Source organism: Schistocerca cancellata, chromosome 11 (genome assembly GCF_023864275.1).
Source record: "Schistocerca cancellata isolate TAMUIC-IGC-003103 chromosome 11, iqSchCanc2.1, whole genome shotgun sequence".
Classification (NCBI taxonomy): Eukaryota; Metazoa; Arthropoda; class Insecta; order Orthoptera; family Acrididae; genus Schistocerca; species Schistocerca cancellata.
The window spans coordinates 149,316,449-149,334,867 of NC_064636.1; the positions used below are offsets into that span (position 1 = coordinate 149,316,449).

General features: G+C 40.8%; 1 protein-coding gene across 1 annotated transcript in view; it reads right to left on the reverse strand.

Annotated features, from left to right (window-relative positions):
• Positions 1-450: 450 nt before the first annotated feature.
• LOC126108620 (eukaryotic translation initiation factor 2 subunit 3) overlaps positions 451-18,419 on the reverse strand; it is a 106,759-nt gene continuing 88,790 nt past the window's right edge. Inside the window, exons 11-12 of the mRNA XM_049913931.1 lie at positions 7,320-7,382; positions 451-703 (exon numbers count right to left, since the gene is read on the reverse strand). Of these exons, the coding sequence (XP_049769888.1) occupies positions 7,325-7,382 (58 nt within the window). The 3' untranslated portion in view covers positions 451-703; positions 7,320-7,324. The remainder of the gene's footprint in view (positions 704-7,319; positions 7,383-18,419) is intronic.

Below are 18,419 nucleotides of genomic sequence, written 5' to 3' on the forward strand. Positions count from 1 at the left end.
GGGAGGTACACGCTCGTCGACTCTGATATCTTCATCTCGCCAGTTAAAAATCGACAGTGACTGGTGTCTCACAGAACTTTAAACTATACCAATTAACTGTCTGCAATGACAGGCACTCGACCAGACTCAGGGAAACACTTTGAGCGTTCTCATTTTTCTGCCACCATCACTTTGGAGACTTATTCTTAAGCTAAATCCAAATCGAGAAGATCACTATTTTGTGTGTTATTAGATTTAATTACTTTGTGTATCTGAGGAGACTGTTTTTTTGAGACCTTCCACTTTACGTGTTTCTGGAATAGTGTTTTGTATTATCACCAACTGGAAAACTTGTTATGGTCATGTGGGAATCACTCGAGGTTACCCCAACTTCCCATCAATTGACAGGTTGGTGAACTTGTGTGTACAGATGCAGGTGTCACATTCTCAGTTACATATTGAGACTTTCGATTTTGAGCTATAATTTTTATTGATTTAAGTCTCGTTTGATACATAAAGAAAATGAAACAGCACCACAGTCCGGACAACATCTCTAGAATATAGTGCCGATATCAATAGCAACAGTGACCGAGGACAGCCGAAACTGTGAAAGAACTTCACAAAGTGGCCACCTCAGTCAGCAGTTTCTCTCTCTTTCTTCTCTCTCTCTCTTCCTTCTCTTTTCTTCCTTACAGCTGCCTGGCTGCAAGGCCTGGAGAAAGTCCTGGAACAAAGTGAGTGCAACTTATCACGACCACATCCAAGCTGTCAGAAAATGCTAAATATAACAGTAAATCACAATGCTCCTCTCGTGTCAGCAGGAAATGTTCTACGTGAATTATAACTGAGCCATAACATTAAAGCACATGATTTGTGGCAACTTGTCTACATTTTTAACATCTGTTGAGGAGGCTATCAACTTTCATGACCCATTTCTTTACTTATATGAAGCTGGTATCTGTACAAATACAATTGGTGAACTTGCAGCTCTCGAAGAATGAAATTATAATGAAATCCAGACCTTTAGCTTCTTACAGGTGTTGAAAAATATCAACGGAGACAGTTGAAAAATATGTGCCCTGACCGGGACTTGAACCCGGACCTCCCGCTTACACGGTAGACGCTCTATCCGACCGATTCACCGGTGACACAGAGGATAGTGTGACTGCAGGGACTTATCTCCGACACACTCTCCGTGAGACCCACAATTTCCAACTTTCTGTCCACACACTACATTTGTAGTGCCCCTGACCACCATACTCATCAGCTAAAGATCTGGATTTCATTATAATTTCATTTCTGTACTTGGCTACAACAGTTTTCAAGCACACTACTACATCACACAGTTAGCGCAGATAAATTAAAAATGTTTTATTATGGACTTCACTTATACAAAAACCTCATAGGTATATGCAGTCTGGATTACTTTGACACACACACACACACACACACACACACACAGACACACACACACACACACACACACATATGCACACCTACTGTCACACTCGGGTGCACATACCCGACCCTCAGTGCCTGGAGACTTACAATGGCCACGTATGTGCAAGTTGTTTACCCCTGAAGGAGGACTCTGTCAAAAGCGGCAATACTTCTTGCATTCTTTTTTACTGTGCCAGTCTGAAACTTGATGCCTGCTGTAAGGGGTGAGTAGCAAGCTATCCTTTCCATATTACTGTTAAGACCAAACTACTTTTATTTTCTTCATACATACAGGATCTGAAGATCATTGCCCGTATATCAATTCTTAAAATAGCACAACAAAATTATGAAAAACCACCTCTGAAGATTAGAAGACCTTCGAGGACTGTTAAACTCAAAACATTTGTATATCATTGGCACAGTTACCTGCAGTTGAATGTATAACATAAATACCTTATTATTGTAAAATCAGCAGTTCAAATCTTGCTTAGAGCAACTTTTTCTTTACTTTCATTCAAATTCTATATTTACTATCAAATGGAAACAATTAACAAGTACTGAATCATGTTTTTTCTTTAAGTTACAAATCGCACTAAAATGTATTTGCAGATGTGGGTGTCGGGAGTGGTCCCCGGAGCCCCGTACCCGAGATGGCAGAGGCACCTCGCATTTCCTCTCCTGTGCATCTAGTCTGCTCAGCAGAACTCACAAGATCTAGCAAGAACTTACAATGACATTGGGCGGCATGTCAGTAGTAGTACTGAGCATCCTGTACAGGTGACACGGGAACCGAGCATATTTGGGATACTATATCTGTAACCGCAGAGATCAAGGTGGCATCTTTGACGGAAAGGGCAACTGTGCCAGTGAGACTCTTATCACCTTTCGATAAACCTGCCGTGTCCCGTGTCGAGAGGAGGTATTTACAAGGGTCTATCACTCGTCAGAAGTTTGAACGTACAACGAAATGGCATCCGGGGACAGAAAGAAAGACCGAGTGCATTCAATGTGTATGCATGGGAACCTAATTTGACGTGTTTAAGAGACTGTTCCGCTAGCCACCGAAGGAGCAGGACGCAACTAATTCCAAATTGTGATGCACGATGGAATAAACAGTGCCCATCGTCAGGGCTCGGAGGAAGAGACGATTAGTGTTTAAGGTCCTGTCGACAACGAGGTTGTTAGAGACAGAGCACGAGCTCTAATTACAGAAGGACAGAGAAGGAAAGTGGCCTTGCCTAAATCAGGATGGCCGAACACGGGTTTAAACCGTCATCCTCCCAAATGCGAGTCCGGTGCACTAACCGCTGCACTACCCTGTTCAGTTGGGGTTCCGAGGCCACAAACTGATCGTTTTGGTGACTGATAGAGATGGCTGAGAAGACCAGCACTGTTTACAGTGTTTCAGTGAAGCTTACAATTTGCAGCACTGTCCCTCAAACTGATTGTGGCCTGCCAGTTCTCTGTCAAGTGAGGGGATCCAACCACAGACTTCGAAGGCACTGTGACAAGCTAGGCTGCAACTTCCTGGACTTGTGCCATTGTGTTCAGACCTGTAGGGTTCCCGTAAATGGGTAGGGTGCACCACTCGCATAGCTGTGCGAGATGCGCACAAGCTGCTTTTTGGTTTTTCTTTTTTAGATTAGGCAACTCTCCATCCAGTCCAGATAAGGATGGATGTAGAGGAGGTGGAAATGGCAGTACAGGATCGAAGGAAATGCCCCAACAGATGAGAGTATTAAAATCCTGGAAATTAACTGCTGAAGCATTCCCAATGAAGTGCCACAGTAGAAGGGTTCCTGAAAAGCACGGGAGCTCACATAATACTAGTCACAAAAATATGGTTAAACTTGGATGTTGATTGCAGTCAGACTTTTGGATAAAATTCAACCATATATTGAAATGATAGCCTAATCATTGATAACCGGGAATCAGAACCACAATCCCACAATCAGAATCACAATCCCCAATCTCACCGTTATCATTGAAGGAGACTAAACTGGTGTCAGTGGCCATGACATGGCTCTGGTAGGAATTATTATCAAAGTACAAAGGACAACTAAAAGAAGTAGAAAGATATATATGTTCAATGAACTAGATAAAAAATCAGTAGCATAATATCTCAATGAGGAACCTGAAACTTTCAACACAGGACAGGAGCATGTAGAGGAACTATGGCTCGACTTCAAAAGAACAGTTCATGATGGTAGGGATCCTAGATACTAGTCGATAATAAATGTCAAACAAAACAAAGGGCTATAGACAGATAAAACATTGAATGAAATGTGTTTGGCTGACAAGATAGCAATACACGAAACGTTCAATGGCTGCTGTAGGAGAATACTGTCAAAAGATAGTACAGCAAAAGCAGAAATGCTCAACTCCATTTTTAAATGTTTACAAAGGAAAATCTTGGGCTATTGTCCCAATTTAATTCTTCCACCACTGCAAAGGTGAGTGATATAGATATTAGTGCCAGTGGGATTGTGAAACACTTTAAATTGTTGAAACTGAACAAAGGTCCAGAGACCAACGGAAACCATATCAGAGTCTAGACTGAATTTGTGGCCGAGATAGCCCCTCTGTTAACTACTCTCAATTGTAGACCCCTCGAGCAAAAAACCGTGTCCAGTAGCTGGATGACAGCAGACGTCACACCTGTCTATAAGAAAAGTAGCAGAAGTGGTCGACAAAACTGCCATCCAATATCCTTGACATCCATTTTCTGTAGCATCTTAGAACATATTCTTAGCTCAAACATAATGAAGTGTTTCAAACAGAATGATCTCTTCCCTACCAAACACCAAAGATTCTGAAAACACCAATCACATGAAACCCAACAAGCATTTTTCTCACACGACATCCTGAAAGCCACATATCGAGTCAGTCGGGTAGATGCAGTATTTCGTGACTTCCAAAAAGCATTTGACTCTGTACCACATCTACATTTATTATCGACAATACAAATGTATGAGGTGTAGAGTGAAATTTGTGACTTGATTCTGGTATGGAGGACACAGCATGTTATCTCAGGTAGAGTGTCATCTACAGAGAATGAAGTAATTTCAGATGTGATGAAGAACCAAAGGAAGATGAGGAGGAACAAAATGATGTCCCTAGAAAAATTAATATGCCTGAAGAAACCATTGCATGCATAACCAATGTTATGCAATTTGCAGCACACACAAATTCTCCCAACTTGTTGGAACTATTGTGTTGTGCAAAAAACTGCCTAGCAAAAACAATTTTGAACAGGAGATTAAAACAAGTTTCCTTCCTTGATATATGGCAAAAAAAAGTCATATGTAAAGCAAATAAACATTGGAATAATGTGTACATACGTACAATAATAAACAAATTTAAAATCGAGTAAAAATATAGAAATGCGTGTAATTTATCAACTAGTGTAATAGTCCAGTGTTCTATTGTCCAATATACAGAAAATGAACATCTACTGTGCTGGAGTGAAGGTACATAAATACAGTATAAGCATAATTAAAAATTATTACTTTACTTTTGTGCATGATACCTGACAAATTTTATGTAACCCAGTGAGTTGTGTACAGTTCAGAAACTTGTCCAGTTTGGAAAATTATTTTAGTCCCAGATGATTTCGTTTTGAGCATATTTAACTGTACATTTATCCCAATGTGAAATGACATTCAATGCGTTAATGGAAAAACATTTGTGGCTACCTACGGAGCCCCAATTGTACACAGGCGTGCACCTTTGCATTTGAAGCAAATCAACTGCCATGAATGTCTTTCAAGTTTATTTCAGAGTTTGAGAAGTATTCTATCTCCATAAAACATGTTGGTACTCACCATATAGCAGATTATGGCCATTAAAGCCTTTGTCCACACACACACACACACACACACACACACACACACACACACACAGCTTGCAGCAGTGTTGACGAAGGAACATAGTAGTAACTATATACTAACCACAGCAACCATTGGCTCTGAATTTTAAACTTCCTAATATTCATTGAGAAAGTACATCAAATATTTATCATTAAAATGACTAAAACTGTGTTTCTTAAATACTGAGTATTAACTGCAAAGAAACTGATGGATGATATAGGTTTTCTGTTATTGTAAAGGACACTAAAACCAGAAGAATAAGCTACTTTCATTTAAGAAGTTTCTCTCATTATTGTCCTGAGTGAGTACAGAAAAGCTCCTGAGTGAGTACAGAAAAGCTATGGCAAACGATGCAGCAGCAACTGAAGTTCTACAAATTTGTGGGCCAGTGGGAAAAAAAAAGGTACACCACTATTCGCTTAAGTCCAATATTACAAGTCTTGTCCAGTTTTTATGCTAGTGACTAAAACAACAGACAACAAAAGGCATGTCCAGAAGTTAAGAGTATTAAAGTGTTTAAAAAATTGCAAAGGCAATACATTCTCTCTCTCTCTCTAAAAAAAAAAAAAAAAAAAAAAAAAAAAAAAAAAAAAAAAAAAAAAAAAAAAACACTATTTTTCAACACAGTCAGATTCAGTCATTAACACTTTTTTCAGTCCAAAGATGAGCTTTCTGATGTGTTTCTCAAAAGTCTTCAGGCACCTGTTTGGCACATCATTTGATGGCACTGTGGCCCTCGTGATCGACGAAAAACCTTTTTCTACCCGTAAACATCTTCTGAGAGGTGAAGATGAAAACTTGGATGTGTCCGATGAGCAGATGACTGTGAGTGGGATGGTTCACAAAGTCCCAACTAAATTAATTCAAGAGTTGCTTTGTGCTTTGGCTATGTGGGAACAAGCATACTTCCTTTGTTAACATTCCCCTTCTTTTGTTCTGTGCCAACCATACACAAATTTTTATAGTTTTCACAGCATCACATGGCTTTAATTGTTTCCCCCTGGACCCAAAACTCCACGAGAAGAGTTCCCTTACAGTATCAAGAGACAGACGCAACGGCTTCGAATTTTTTTCACCGACAGCCATGTCGCAACTGCACGGACTGTTTTTCCTTATCGAGAGTGTGGTGGGGAACCTACATTCCGTTGCCAGTCAGAATAGAGTGAAGGAAGTGTTCACCTCCCAGTTCGAGAGCTTGAGAAATTCCCATGAACCATCAACTGTTGTGATCTGTGAGCTGTTTTGGAACCCACATACCTTCCAATTTTCGAAAGCAAAGTGTTTCAGTAATAATTTCATGCATAAGAGATCTGGAGATTTCTTTAAATGTGTTCATTTCATCCAAAGTCGATCGACAGTTGTCAGTTATCATTTCTTTGATCTAATCTCAGTTCTCCACCTCGTCAGACACAATCGAGGGACGCCCAATCCTCTGTTCCTCACTAACATTCATTCTTTTACCTCTAAATGCACAACAGCACTTGTACACATTAGTATGGTTCACCTCACCATCTCCATAAATGGTTCTTATTTCCTTAAAAAATCTGCAATGTCTAATTCCCCTTTGTGAGAAAAAAATCACATTACACTCCTCAGCTCGCAGCTGGTGAGATTTGAAACACACACACACACACACACACACACACACACACACACACACACACACACTCATTTCAGCACAGAAGTTCAACAAGAGTTTTCAGCTGACTGAAACATACGAGCGTGCTTTCTACCAGCAACACCTGGTCGTCAAATGCAGTGCTTCCATCTTCACTGGGAGGGGGAATACACCTTCCCTCTAAAAGTGTCAGAGAATCAGCATTCTTACTTTCTGGATATGCCTCATACTATTTTTATTGTTGACTAATTTACAGTGAGTATTTCTCACTGCAAACAAAAGAAGACAAATAGTAGCCGAGAAACTGCACAGTTAAAAGATGCCGCTTTACAGCTGAAATGACGACGAGCTCGCGCAACGGCGGGGGCTAATACCGTGTTTCACCACGGTCACGTCTGCTGCAGCTTCCTCACCTTTCTTACTGGCTGACGGGCTCGATCTTCTCCCCTCCGCGGATCTGTCCCCAGCCAATCAACCTGAGGCAGACAAAACACACAGTATAGCTCTGCACGCACCAAAACCACACACAATACACTCTATACCTGGTGATTTATCGTGGTATTCGACACAAATATTTGCAAGTGCTCTGGATATATAAACAACTATCCAAAATATTAAGTGTTACATTATACACAATTATATGATACAGTATTGTCAAGAATGAGGAACATACTTTGTACACTGTGTCCTGTGATGACAAGTTTCAACAGTCTTATGGAGCCATCACCAGATCTAAGTGGTGAATGTGAAGATAAAGAAAATGGGATGTGGGAGGGGGGCGGGGTCACAATTAATTTCACCTAGTTTATAAAATACAAACAACAGAAAATCCAGGCTGGAATAGTGACAATATTATGAAAAGGATAGTTGCTACTCACCACATAGCAGAGATGCCCAGTCACAGATACCCTCACTGAAATGACTGTCAAACAAAGCTTTTGGCCAAAGTGCAAATGCAACTCTCACACACACAACCCCAGTCTCTGGCTGCCAGAGACTGTGTGTGTGTGTGTGTGTGTGTGTGTGTGTGTGTGTGTGTGTTTGTGGGGAGGGGGGGCACTTGTTGATGAAAGCCTGTTTGGCTGAAAGCTTTCTTTGACGGACTTTTCATTGTGACTATCTGCAACTCAGCATCTCTGCTACATGGTGAGTAGCAATTGTTGTTGTTGTTGTTGTTGTTGTTGTTGTTGTTGTATTCAGTCCTGAGACTGGTTTGATGCAGCTCTCCATGCTACTCTATCCTGTGCAAGCTTCTTCATCTCCCTGTAACTACTGCAACCTACATCCTTCTGAAGCTGCTTGTTGTATTCATCTCTTGGTCTCCCTCTACGATTTTTACCCTCCACGCTACCCTCCAGTACTAAATTGGTGATCCCTTGGTGCCTCACAACATGTCCTACCAACCGATCCCTTCTTCTAGTCAAGTTGTGCCACAAACTTCTCTTCTCCCCAATCCTATTGAACACCTCCTCATTAGTTATGTGATCTACCCATCTAATCTTCAGTATTCTTCTGTAGCACCACATTTCAAAAGCTTCTATTCTCTTCTTGTCCAAACTATTTATTGTCCATGTTTCACTTCCATACATGGCTACACTCTATACAAATACTTTCAGATACGACTTCCTGACACTTAAATCTATACTCGATGTTAACAAATTTCTCTTCTTCAGAAACGCTTTCCTTGCCATTGCCAGTCTACATTTTATATCACCTCTACTTCGACCATCATCAGTTATTTTGCTCCCCAAATAGCAAAACTCCTTTACTACTTTAAGTGTCTCATTTCCTAATCTAATTCCATCAGCATCACCTGACTTAATTCGACTACATTCCATTATCTTTGTTTTGCTTTTGTTGATGTTCATCTTATATCCTCCTTTCAAGACACTGTTCATTCCATTCAACTGCTCTTCCAAGTCCTTTGCTGTCTCTGACAGAATTACAATGTCATCGGCGAATTTCAAAGTTTTTATTTCTTCTCCATGGATTTTAATACCTACTCTGAACTTCTCTTTTGTTTCCTTCACTGCTTGCTCAATATACAGATTGAATAACATCGGGGAGAGGCTACAACCCTGTCTCACTCCCTTCTCAACCACTGCTTCCCTTTCATGCCCCTCAACTCTTATAACTGCCATTTGGTTTCTATACAAATTGTAAATAGCCTTTCGCTCCCTGTATTTTACCCCTGCCACCTTTAGAACTTGAAAGAGAGTATTCCAGTCAACATTGTCAAAAGCTTTCTCTAAGTCTACAAATGCTAGAAACGTAGGTTTGCCTTTCCTTAATCTAGCTTCTAAGATAAGTCTAGAGTCAGTATTGCCTCACGTGTTCCAATATTTCTACGGAATCCAAACTGATCTTCCCCTAAGTCGGCTTCTACCAGCTTTTCCATTTGTCTGTAAAGAATTTGCGTTAGTATTCTGCAGCTGTGGCTTATTAAACTGATAGTTCGGTAATTTTCACATCTGTCAACACCTGCTTTCTTTGGGAGTGGAATTATTATATTCTTCTTGAAGTCTGAGGGTATTTCGCCTGTTTCATACATCTTGCTCACCAGATGGTAGAGTTTTGTCAGGACTGGCTCTCCCAAGGCCGTCAGTGGTTCTAATGGAATGTTGTCTACTCCTGGGGCCTTGTTTTGACTCAGGTCTTTCAGTGCTCTGTCAAACTCTTGACGCAGTATCGTATCTCCCATTTCATCTTCATCTACATCCTCTTCCATTTCCATAATATTGTCCTCAAGTACATCACCCTTGTATAGACCCTCTATATACTCCTTCCACCTTTCTGCTTTCCCTTCTTTGCTTAGAACTGGGTTTCCATCTGAGTTCTTAATATTCATACAAGTGGTTCTCTTTTCTTCAAAGGTCTCTTTAATTTTTCTGTAGGCAGTATCTATCTTACCCCTAGTGAGATAAGCCTCTAAATCCTTACATTTATTCTCTAGCCATCCATACTTAGACATTTTGCACTTCCTGTCGATCTCATTTTTGAGATGTTTGTATTCCTTTTTGCCTCCATTTACATCAGTTTCTGATGCACAGCTTGGACTAAAGACGCCCTTCGTGCACCATCATCATCAGGTCCTGTTCACATATTCACTGTTACGACACATCCATACCTTCACTTTATTGTAGCTGTCCACATTACTATTTATAGTATAAATTTCGATTTGACTCTGTAAGAGACTACTTGTACTCAATAAGGCGTGCTTCTGAATTAGATGACTGCTGAAGTACTTTCAGCCCATGTGGTTGTAACATACGCTAACCTTTTTCACGAGTGTCACCTTGCGGAACACCTGCAGGTCTGGCCAGCTTAGCATTCGTGCTCCCACCTGTGTGGTTCTCTCTTCATTTGCTTTGTTGCTTCAGCTACTTTGTTAATTAAGGGTATAGGTTAGCTTTTAAATTTTTTTATGTATGACTATAGATTTTATATGAAGAGTAAGCCTGGATTAAATTCAAACGCATGGTCAACTGGCATTCCTAATCATTATATTGGGCATTCTGAAAAATCCATCTCTCTTTCTGGTGCTTGCTATTCATTGCTTGTAACCTCAGCACATAATCCTTTAGTGTGTACTATTTATGATATCCAGCAGCATGGAGGTAAGTTCGTAGTGAATCTGCCACATCTATGTTAACACTCTGCCCATAGGACAGTGCACTGAGAGAAGCTTGGGAGAGTTATGGCCGATGCTGATATGCATGGGTGATATGAGGAGGTTATCAACTGTGCATTTGTGTGTGTGTGTGTGTGTGTGTGTCCCTCCCACCAAGATCTGTATGCGTGTGGAGTGCCTTGTGTGTTCTGACAAGTAAGACAATGTGGCACTTTTATACAAGTCCCATGAGAATGTGGAATATTGTATTTTATATAACAGGTGAAATTAACTGTAATCTCCCCCCCCCCTCCCTCCCCCCTTATTATCTTCATGTTCTGTCATCTCAGAACAACAAAAGTTTTGATTCTGTAAACACAGCATATTAAGCGTGTTCTCTATTTCCAATCACAGAGATTGCCTCACAGCAAAACATATGCACCTTACAATATAATACCTTCATCGAATGCTTGTGAAGGCAACAAATTAATAGGCTATTAGTCTAATCTATGAGGTGTCATCACAATGTGAGACAAGAACATCGTGTGCCCATGAAACGGGAAACAAACAATGTTGATGTATGGCACATACAGTATTGAATCTGATTAGATGTTGACTTATCATAATCCACATTATTAATATCATCATCAGATATCAATAAGCAGTGTTAGTTACTATTACTGCTGTTGTAGTCTTTATTCCAAACACTGGTTTGAAGTCGCTCTGCCTTTGCCTCTCTCTACAGCTTCCTCACCCAAAAAGAATTTCTCTTTTTATCCCCTACCTTCCTCCTCTGTTACCAAACTGGTGATTCCTCCAATGCCTCAGGACCTGTCACATAAATGATTCCTTCCTTTAGCCAGGTTGTGCCACAAATCACATTTTCCTCATCTTATTCAGTATCTCCTCATTAGTTATTCAATCTGTCCATCTAATCTTCTTCACATTTCTGTAGTACCACATTTCAAGAGTGTGTCTTCTAATCTTGATACTGTTTGTTGTCCACGTCTCACTTTCCAGGCAAATACCTTCAGAAAATATACAGTAATGGTGAAATTTATATCCTATATCGACGAACTTCTTTTCTGCAGAAGAGCTGTTTGTCATTTCCTGCCTACATTTTACATCCTTTTTACTATTGTTAATGTCAGTAATCCTGCTGTAGAAAGAGCAGAACTCCTCCTCCCCCTCCTCCTCCCACCACCACCACCACCACCACCACCACCACCACCACCACCACATCCGGTGTATCATTTTGTAGCTTAATATCCTCACCGCCACGCAACAAACTTAAGATTCCTGAGGCAGGCCAGCAATCTTTTTTCAGTAGTTGACTCATCTGGCTTTGTAAGATTAGCTGACACAGTCTTGCTGTGCTGGTACTGAAAGGAAACTGCTGCAGCCTCTAGTTACCTATGTTTTGTCCGTTCAGTCTTAGAGGATGGAACTTTACACTCGATCTGAACTGCAACTATTTCAGAATTTTATTAAATCTAAAAATTACTTTTAGCTTTTCATTGGAATAGCTTACAATGTGAAGTTCTGAACATGTCACAATAGTTAAAGCTAAAGCATGCTAATAGTTATAATTAACCAAATTGTAAAGTTATTATAATAAGAACTGTTTTTCCAATGATATCAATGGGCATATCACTTCTAAATCCACCCAACTATTACTTTCTTAATCATATAAAGTTACTTTACAACTACACAATGTAGGTACACAGGGTGAGGCAGCTAAGACATGACACCCCAAATATATCCAGAATGAATAAATATATTGAGGTGCGGTTTTACCAAGTTGTTGTTGTTAGCAATACAGCCAACTTCCTGGCACTCACAAGTAGTTTTTTTTTTTTTATCATTTATGGTTCCAACTGTTTTTTTCCTGATGAAACTATATATTTTTTTCTGTGGCATTTGAAAGAAGCTTCTAAGAGACCTTAAACCACGAAACGTGCGAGACTCTTTCAAATAGTATTGAGATATCAGCGCTGCAAACCACGGTTCAACCATCAAGAAAAGAAGTTCCACAAACATCTGTCCTATTACACCAAATGTAAACCAACGCAGAATACTGGTTTGTGTGTTTATAATCACAGCAGTCGTACCGAGTGCTCGAAATGTTGACCTCGGGCATTTTTACACGCTACAAAGTGATCCCGGAGGAACAGTACTGCATGCTGAATTTCATCTGAGGTGAAAAGCAGCATACGCCCGTGTTATACGGCGTTTCACGCCTTTGTGGACCGTCAGTGTTTCCTAACAGACCTCTTGTTTTAATTTTGGCACAGATAAAAGTACAAAAGTGTTAAGTGTGGTGAGTGCGCAGACCAGTTTGCATTTTCTGAACAACCACTGCTCTCTCAAGAGGATCTGTCACTACCTGTACGAAGTGCGAGGGACGTCCACTGTGCTGATGCCACACTGTCTCCCTCGTATCCAGTAGGACGTCTTCCAATAACTGCACCAGCAGCAATATGTATCAGGAACACTAGATATTCAAGTTTATTTAGATTAGAACACACACCAAATCTTGTCAGATCGAGAGAACTATTTTTATCCACTTCTTCAAGTCCACAGGGGTTTTCAGCTGACATTTAGTGCTTATAGCAAACACTGACTTGCCATAGCTTGTAAACGATGCTTCTTTAAACAAAATTTGGCACAGATATGTCACAACACTTTGCACATTTGTAGACACCATTCAGAGAAATGTAACCAATTTTGGAAGTTACTGCCACAAAGACGTTGGATGCAGCAAAATGCGAAGAGGATTAAATGCGACAGAACGTAGTGTTCCGAGAAAACACGTTTGGTTGATCCTTCTCGTACTTCTGAGATGCTTCTTAGTGACATTTTCATTGTATGTTAGTTTCATTTCTTTAACCAACTGATCTCTTTTTTTCTTTGGCATCTTACTCTCCGCACTTCCACTTTCTAGAACATTTCTTTTTATAACGTCTACAAGAACAAAACAAGTGCCTGGTGCGACCTGGATACTCTTCAGCCTACGACTGCACCACTGCTACAATAGTTTGGCAACATTTTCCATGAACAATATTCATTTTTCCGACTGTCATATACATTGTGAGTGTCTCAAATGCTTTATGAGTAAGTTATCTAATTGCTACAACATCAGAAGATAAACCGATGGGCTTCATACACAAAGGTAAAAATGAGAACATACCCGAGTTGTGTGTTTGCTTACATTTGGTATAACAGACCAAATGTTTTGTGGAACCTCTTTTCCTGACAACGGCACAGTGGCTCGTGGCACTGTTATCACCGTATTACTCGATCAAGACTTGTACGTGTTACACCGTTATAGTTTCATTAGAAGCTTCTTTCAAACACCGCAGAAAAAACTATATAGTTCCCTTTGAAGCAAGGGAAAAAAACTAAATTGGTGTCGTAAATTGGTGACTAAAAGCAATAACAATTACTTGCGGAAGTCAGGAAATTTGTTATACTGTCCACTATAACTCTGTGAAATTGCACCTCGATACATCTATTTGTTCTGGTTGTATTTTTTCTGTACCTATACTGTACATGTGTAAATTTTGTTTTTCGTGTCCTGTTATGTAAAATATTTATGAACATCCGTTATACTGTACACTAACAATGGCCGTTTCTGATCCAATCAAAAATGGCCAAGGGCGAATGCTGAAACTAGTTGTAGACTTAAATGAAGTAAGTATTAGCAAACGGAGGGGCCTTTCACAGCACTCTCTGAGTGTGGAGAAACTAATACGTGTTTGGAAATCTTACAAAGAAGTGGAACAAGGACGACTAACAGTTCAGACAAGAGGAGAATACGAGCTTTAGAAATGTGGTGCTATAGAAAACTGTAGAAGATTAGCTAGGTAGATCACTTCAATAATGGGGAGGTACTGAATACAACTGGGGTCATGTTGGAGGAGTGGGGCATGGCGGGGGATGGGGAGGGGGGGGGTGACTGGGGGAGGGTGAAACTTTCGTGTCACAGCTCGACTAAGGCGTCCGTTGAAAGGACACATCTTGAGGCATTAAGGAATCACCTATCTGGTAATGGATGGAAGCGTGTGGGATAGGAATAGTAGAGGGAGACCCAGGCTTAACTTCAGAAAAAAAGTTTACAGTTCTAAGTTGCAGCAGTTACGCCGAGATGAAGACGCACAGACTAGCGTGGAGAGCTGCGTCAAACCTACCTTTGGACTCTAAGATAAAAAATATCGAGATCACCATCCACAAGTACATAGACGTAGAACTCCAAAAGCCACTGTACAGATAGTGGGTTTATACGAGTTGTGTTCAGTATGTAATGCAACAGTTTTGTTGCCCAATTTCAGTTGAAAAAATGTGGAATTTGTTGTGGGCTACCACGGACCATTCCTGTTTCAATCCCTACAGTTTCACGAAGTTCCAACAGGTGGCAGTACTACACGCACCCTTCAAATTGGAGTCTGTAACGGACGTGCATGCCAACCAGAGCCGTCATCAAGTTCTTTCAGCGGAAGACCAGTGTGTCGCAGATATTCGAAGGAACTCGCAGAACGTGTATGGAGGCCCGGTAGTGAACAAAAGCACAGCGAGTCACTGTGCGAAGCGTCCGTCACTTATCACGACGAGGTGGTGGAAACCTGTCCGCTCTCCCGCCTGCCACACGCAGGTGTTACTCCTGTAACGTCGGAACTTTCGCACACTCGTTCGAGGTGACAGACGGCTCACAATCACACACTTCGCTGCTCGATTGGACATCCCTTTTGGTAGTGCTGACACACTTGCCCATCAGTTGGGGGTACTCAAAACCTGTGTGCCCACTGGATTCCTTGTCAAGTAACAGAGGAACATAAACAGCAACGAAGGACCACCTTTGCAGAATTGTTTGCATTTTACGAGGCCGATCGTGACAATTTTATGTCTTACATTGCGACAGATGACGAATCGTGAGCTCGTCACTTCAAACTGGAAACAAAACAGAAATCTGTGGAGTGGTACTGCACCACCTCTCCTCTGACGAAAAAGTTCGAAGCCCTACCCTCAGCCGGTAAAGTTGTGGCAACAGACTCCCGGGACTGTGAAGGCGTCGTTCTGTTCGATGTACTCCCTCGTGGTGCAATGATCAACTCTGAAGTGTATCGTGCTACCCTCAGGAAATTAAAGAAATGTCTTCAGCGGGTACAACACCACGACAGAGGCGAGCTTCTCCTTCTCCCTGACAGTGCGAGGCTCGTGAGACTGTGCACCCCGGAGGGCTCACAAAACTTCACCGGACTGTTCTCCTCGTCCACCATACAGCCCGGATCTTGCACTTTCTGCCTTCCACCTGTCCGGTCCACAGAAAGGACGCACTTTACGGGTAGCAGTACGTGGACGACAGAGAGGTTATTGATAAAGCAGGAAGACAGGTCTGACGTCTACCAGTGAAGTGGTACAGTTGCTGACACACTGGCTCTCCAATTAACGCGGTACACGACCATCGCATTGAACGGAGATTCTGTCAAAAATAAGGTTTGTGGCCAAAAGGGTGGAGAATAATGTGATGCATTGGAATCCTAAATAAAACCAATCTGCTGTCAGAAAGGAATGTGTTGCATTACTTACTTAATGACCCTCATATCAACCTTAGAAATTTCTGACTTCCTCCACTTGTGAATCGAGGGTGGACGACTCGATCTCTCTACTCCTCGGTAGACACCCTAATTTGCTTTTACTTAAGAGGAGCCGGAATGGTGAAAATGACAAAATTAATGTTTTTTGTTTTTTTTCCGTTATAAAATTATTTGGAGTTTTTTGAACAAAACAAATCAAGTTTCACTCTTCTAAGTGAATTCTAAGTGTGTGTTTTATCGCTGCATAGTTCACGTGCCGCGTGAACAGTTGTAGCGACTCGGTGTGTCACCTCTGACGGCGCCACTTGCTGGATGCAGGCGGGGTATCTTTGTGGAATTAGACAGTGTTTTGTTTTCCAACGTTGTATGGCTTTCTCTCTGTGACGAGAGACTAATCGTATCGGTAAACATAAATGCTATACCGTGTGTGTCGACTTGTGGAGTTTGCTTTGTGTTGTTTAGTTGTCCTATTTTGCGTATTTGACGAATATTGCTCGTACCTGTTTTACTTATTTGGTTTGCAGATATCAATATGGCCAATTTCAGCAATCGAGTGTTTAAGAAAAGGCACAATGAGTGGAAGAAGAAATCTTTTGTCGTTTCGAAGGGAGATGCTGCTCAGACTGCTTCACCGACTACTCCAAATGAATGTGATAGAACTACTTCCAGCAAGACCCCTTGTGACAGCAAAGAAAAATTTGAAAACTCTGAAAGTGACAGTGACGATGTGAATGAAGTAATTAACATTTCCTTGCTCTCTAATATTTTGAAACATTACGTATCATGCCAAGTTTGCAAAGAAAGAGGACTGGACTTGAAAATAATTTCACATATTGGTTTGGCATGTAAAATGTTATTGAAGTGTAACAAATGTGCTGCAGAAGTTTCATTTTCTAATTCTAACAGTATTCCTCGTAGTGGTAATAGCAGAAAGAAGGTGTATTATATAAATGTTAGGCTAGTGTATGGCTTGGGTTGCATTGGCAAGGGCAGTGCTGCAGGAACAATGTTATGTGGAATTATGAACTTGCCAAAACCACTAACCAAGTTTGGATTTTATAATGAATTCGTGGGATCTTCTGCTGAAGATATTGCTCAAGCAACAATGTAGAAAGCAGCTGAAGAAGCAGTAGCAGATCCATTCTTATAACTTTCCAGTCACACTTCATGTAGTACAGAAACCAAACTGCAGTTTTTTAAGACTCACAGGATGTTAAAGGGAAGCAGCAGTAGTGAAAGGGGTGAGGCAGGGTTTCAGCCTCCCAACACAGAGCCTGTACATTCAACGAGTAGTAAAGAAAATGGAGAAATTTGGAAAGGGATTCAAAAGTTCCAGAAGAAAAAATAAAAACTTTGTGGTTTGCTAACGACATTTTAATTTCATCAGAGGTGGCAAATAACATGGGAGACTAGCTGAGCAGAATAAGTTGTGTTTTGAAAATAGCTTACACAATGAATGTCGAGAAAAGTACAGTGAGGGCAACTGAATGTAGTCAAATTAAATATAATGATGCTGAATGAATTGGGTTACGAAATGAAACACTAAAAGTAGAACATGAGTTTTGCTACTAGAACAGTAAAATAATTCATGATGCCCCAAGTAGAGTGTGCGCAAAATTCAAACTGACTGCAGTAAGAAAAGGAATTTCTGCATAATAGACATTTGTTAACTTGTAACGAGGTTTATACATGTAATTCGTTGACCATATCTCTGATATTTTTACAGCATGTCAGTACATTTTTCAGAGACAAAATGTTGTCATTTTTCCACATTACCTCGGTTCCTTTCATTTGCTTAATGCCACTACGGACATAAGGCGTGTATATCTGCACGGCAGAAGTTGAGACCCGGGCAATCGAGCCCCTGTTTGGTGGTCTTCACAAGAAAGTCACAACCTTCAAACCTCATCCCGCAAAGCGATTCTTTCAGTTTACCGAAGAGAGGGTAATCGTGTCGTCCCAGGTCGGGGCCCTAATGTGGGTGTTACAATGTTGTCCACCCAAGCTTTATGATCTCTGTGGTGGTTTTCTCATACGCACGTGGCATGGTGTTATCGTGCAATAGTACGAGGGCTATTCAGAAAGTAGGGAACGTTTTAACATTTAAAAAAAAAAAAACTAAGTAAAAGAAATACATTTTATTATATACATCTGAAAGAGCAACTGACATACTAATTTTCCACATAGTCACCAAACACATTGAGGTACTTATCATAGCTGTGGACATGCTTTGGAAGACCTTCGTCATAAAATTCTGCCAACTGAGACTTCAGCCAGAGAGTAATGCCCAACTGGAGTTCCGCGCTGTC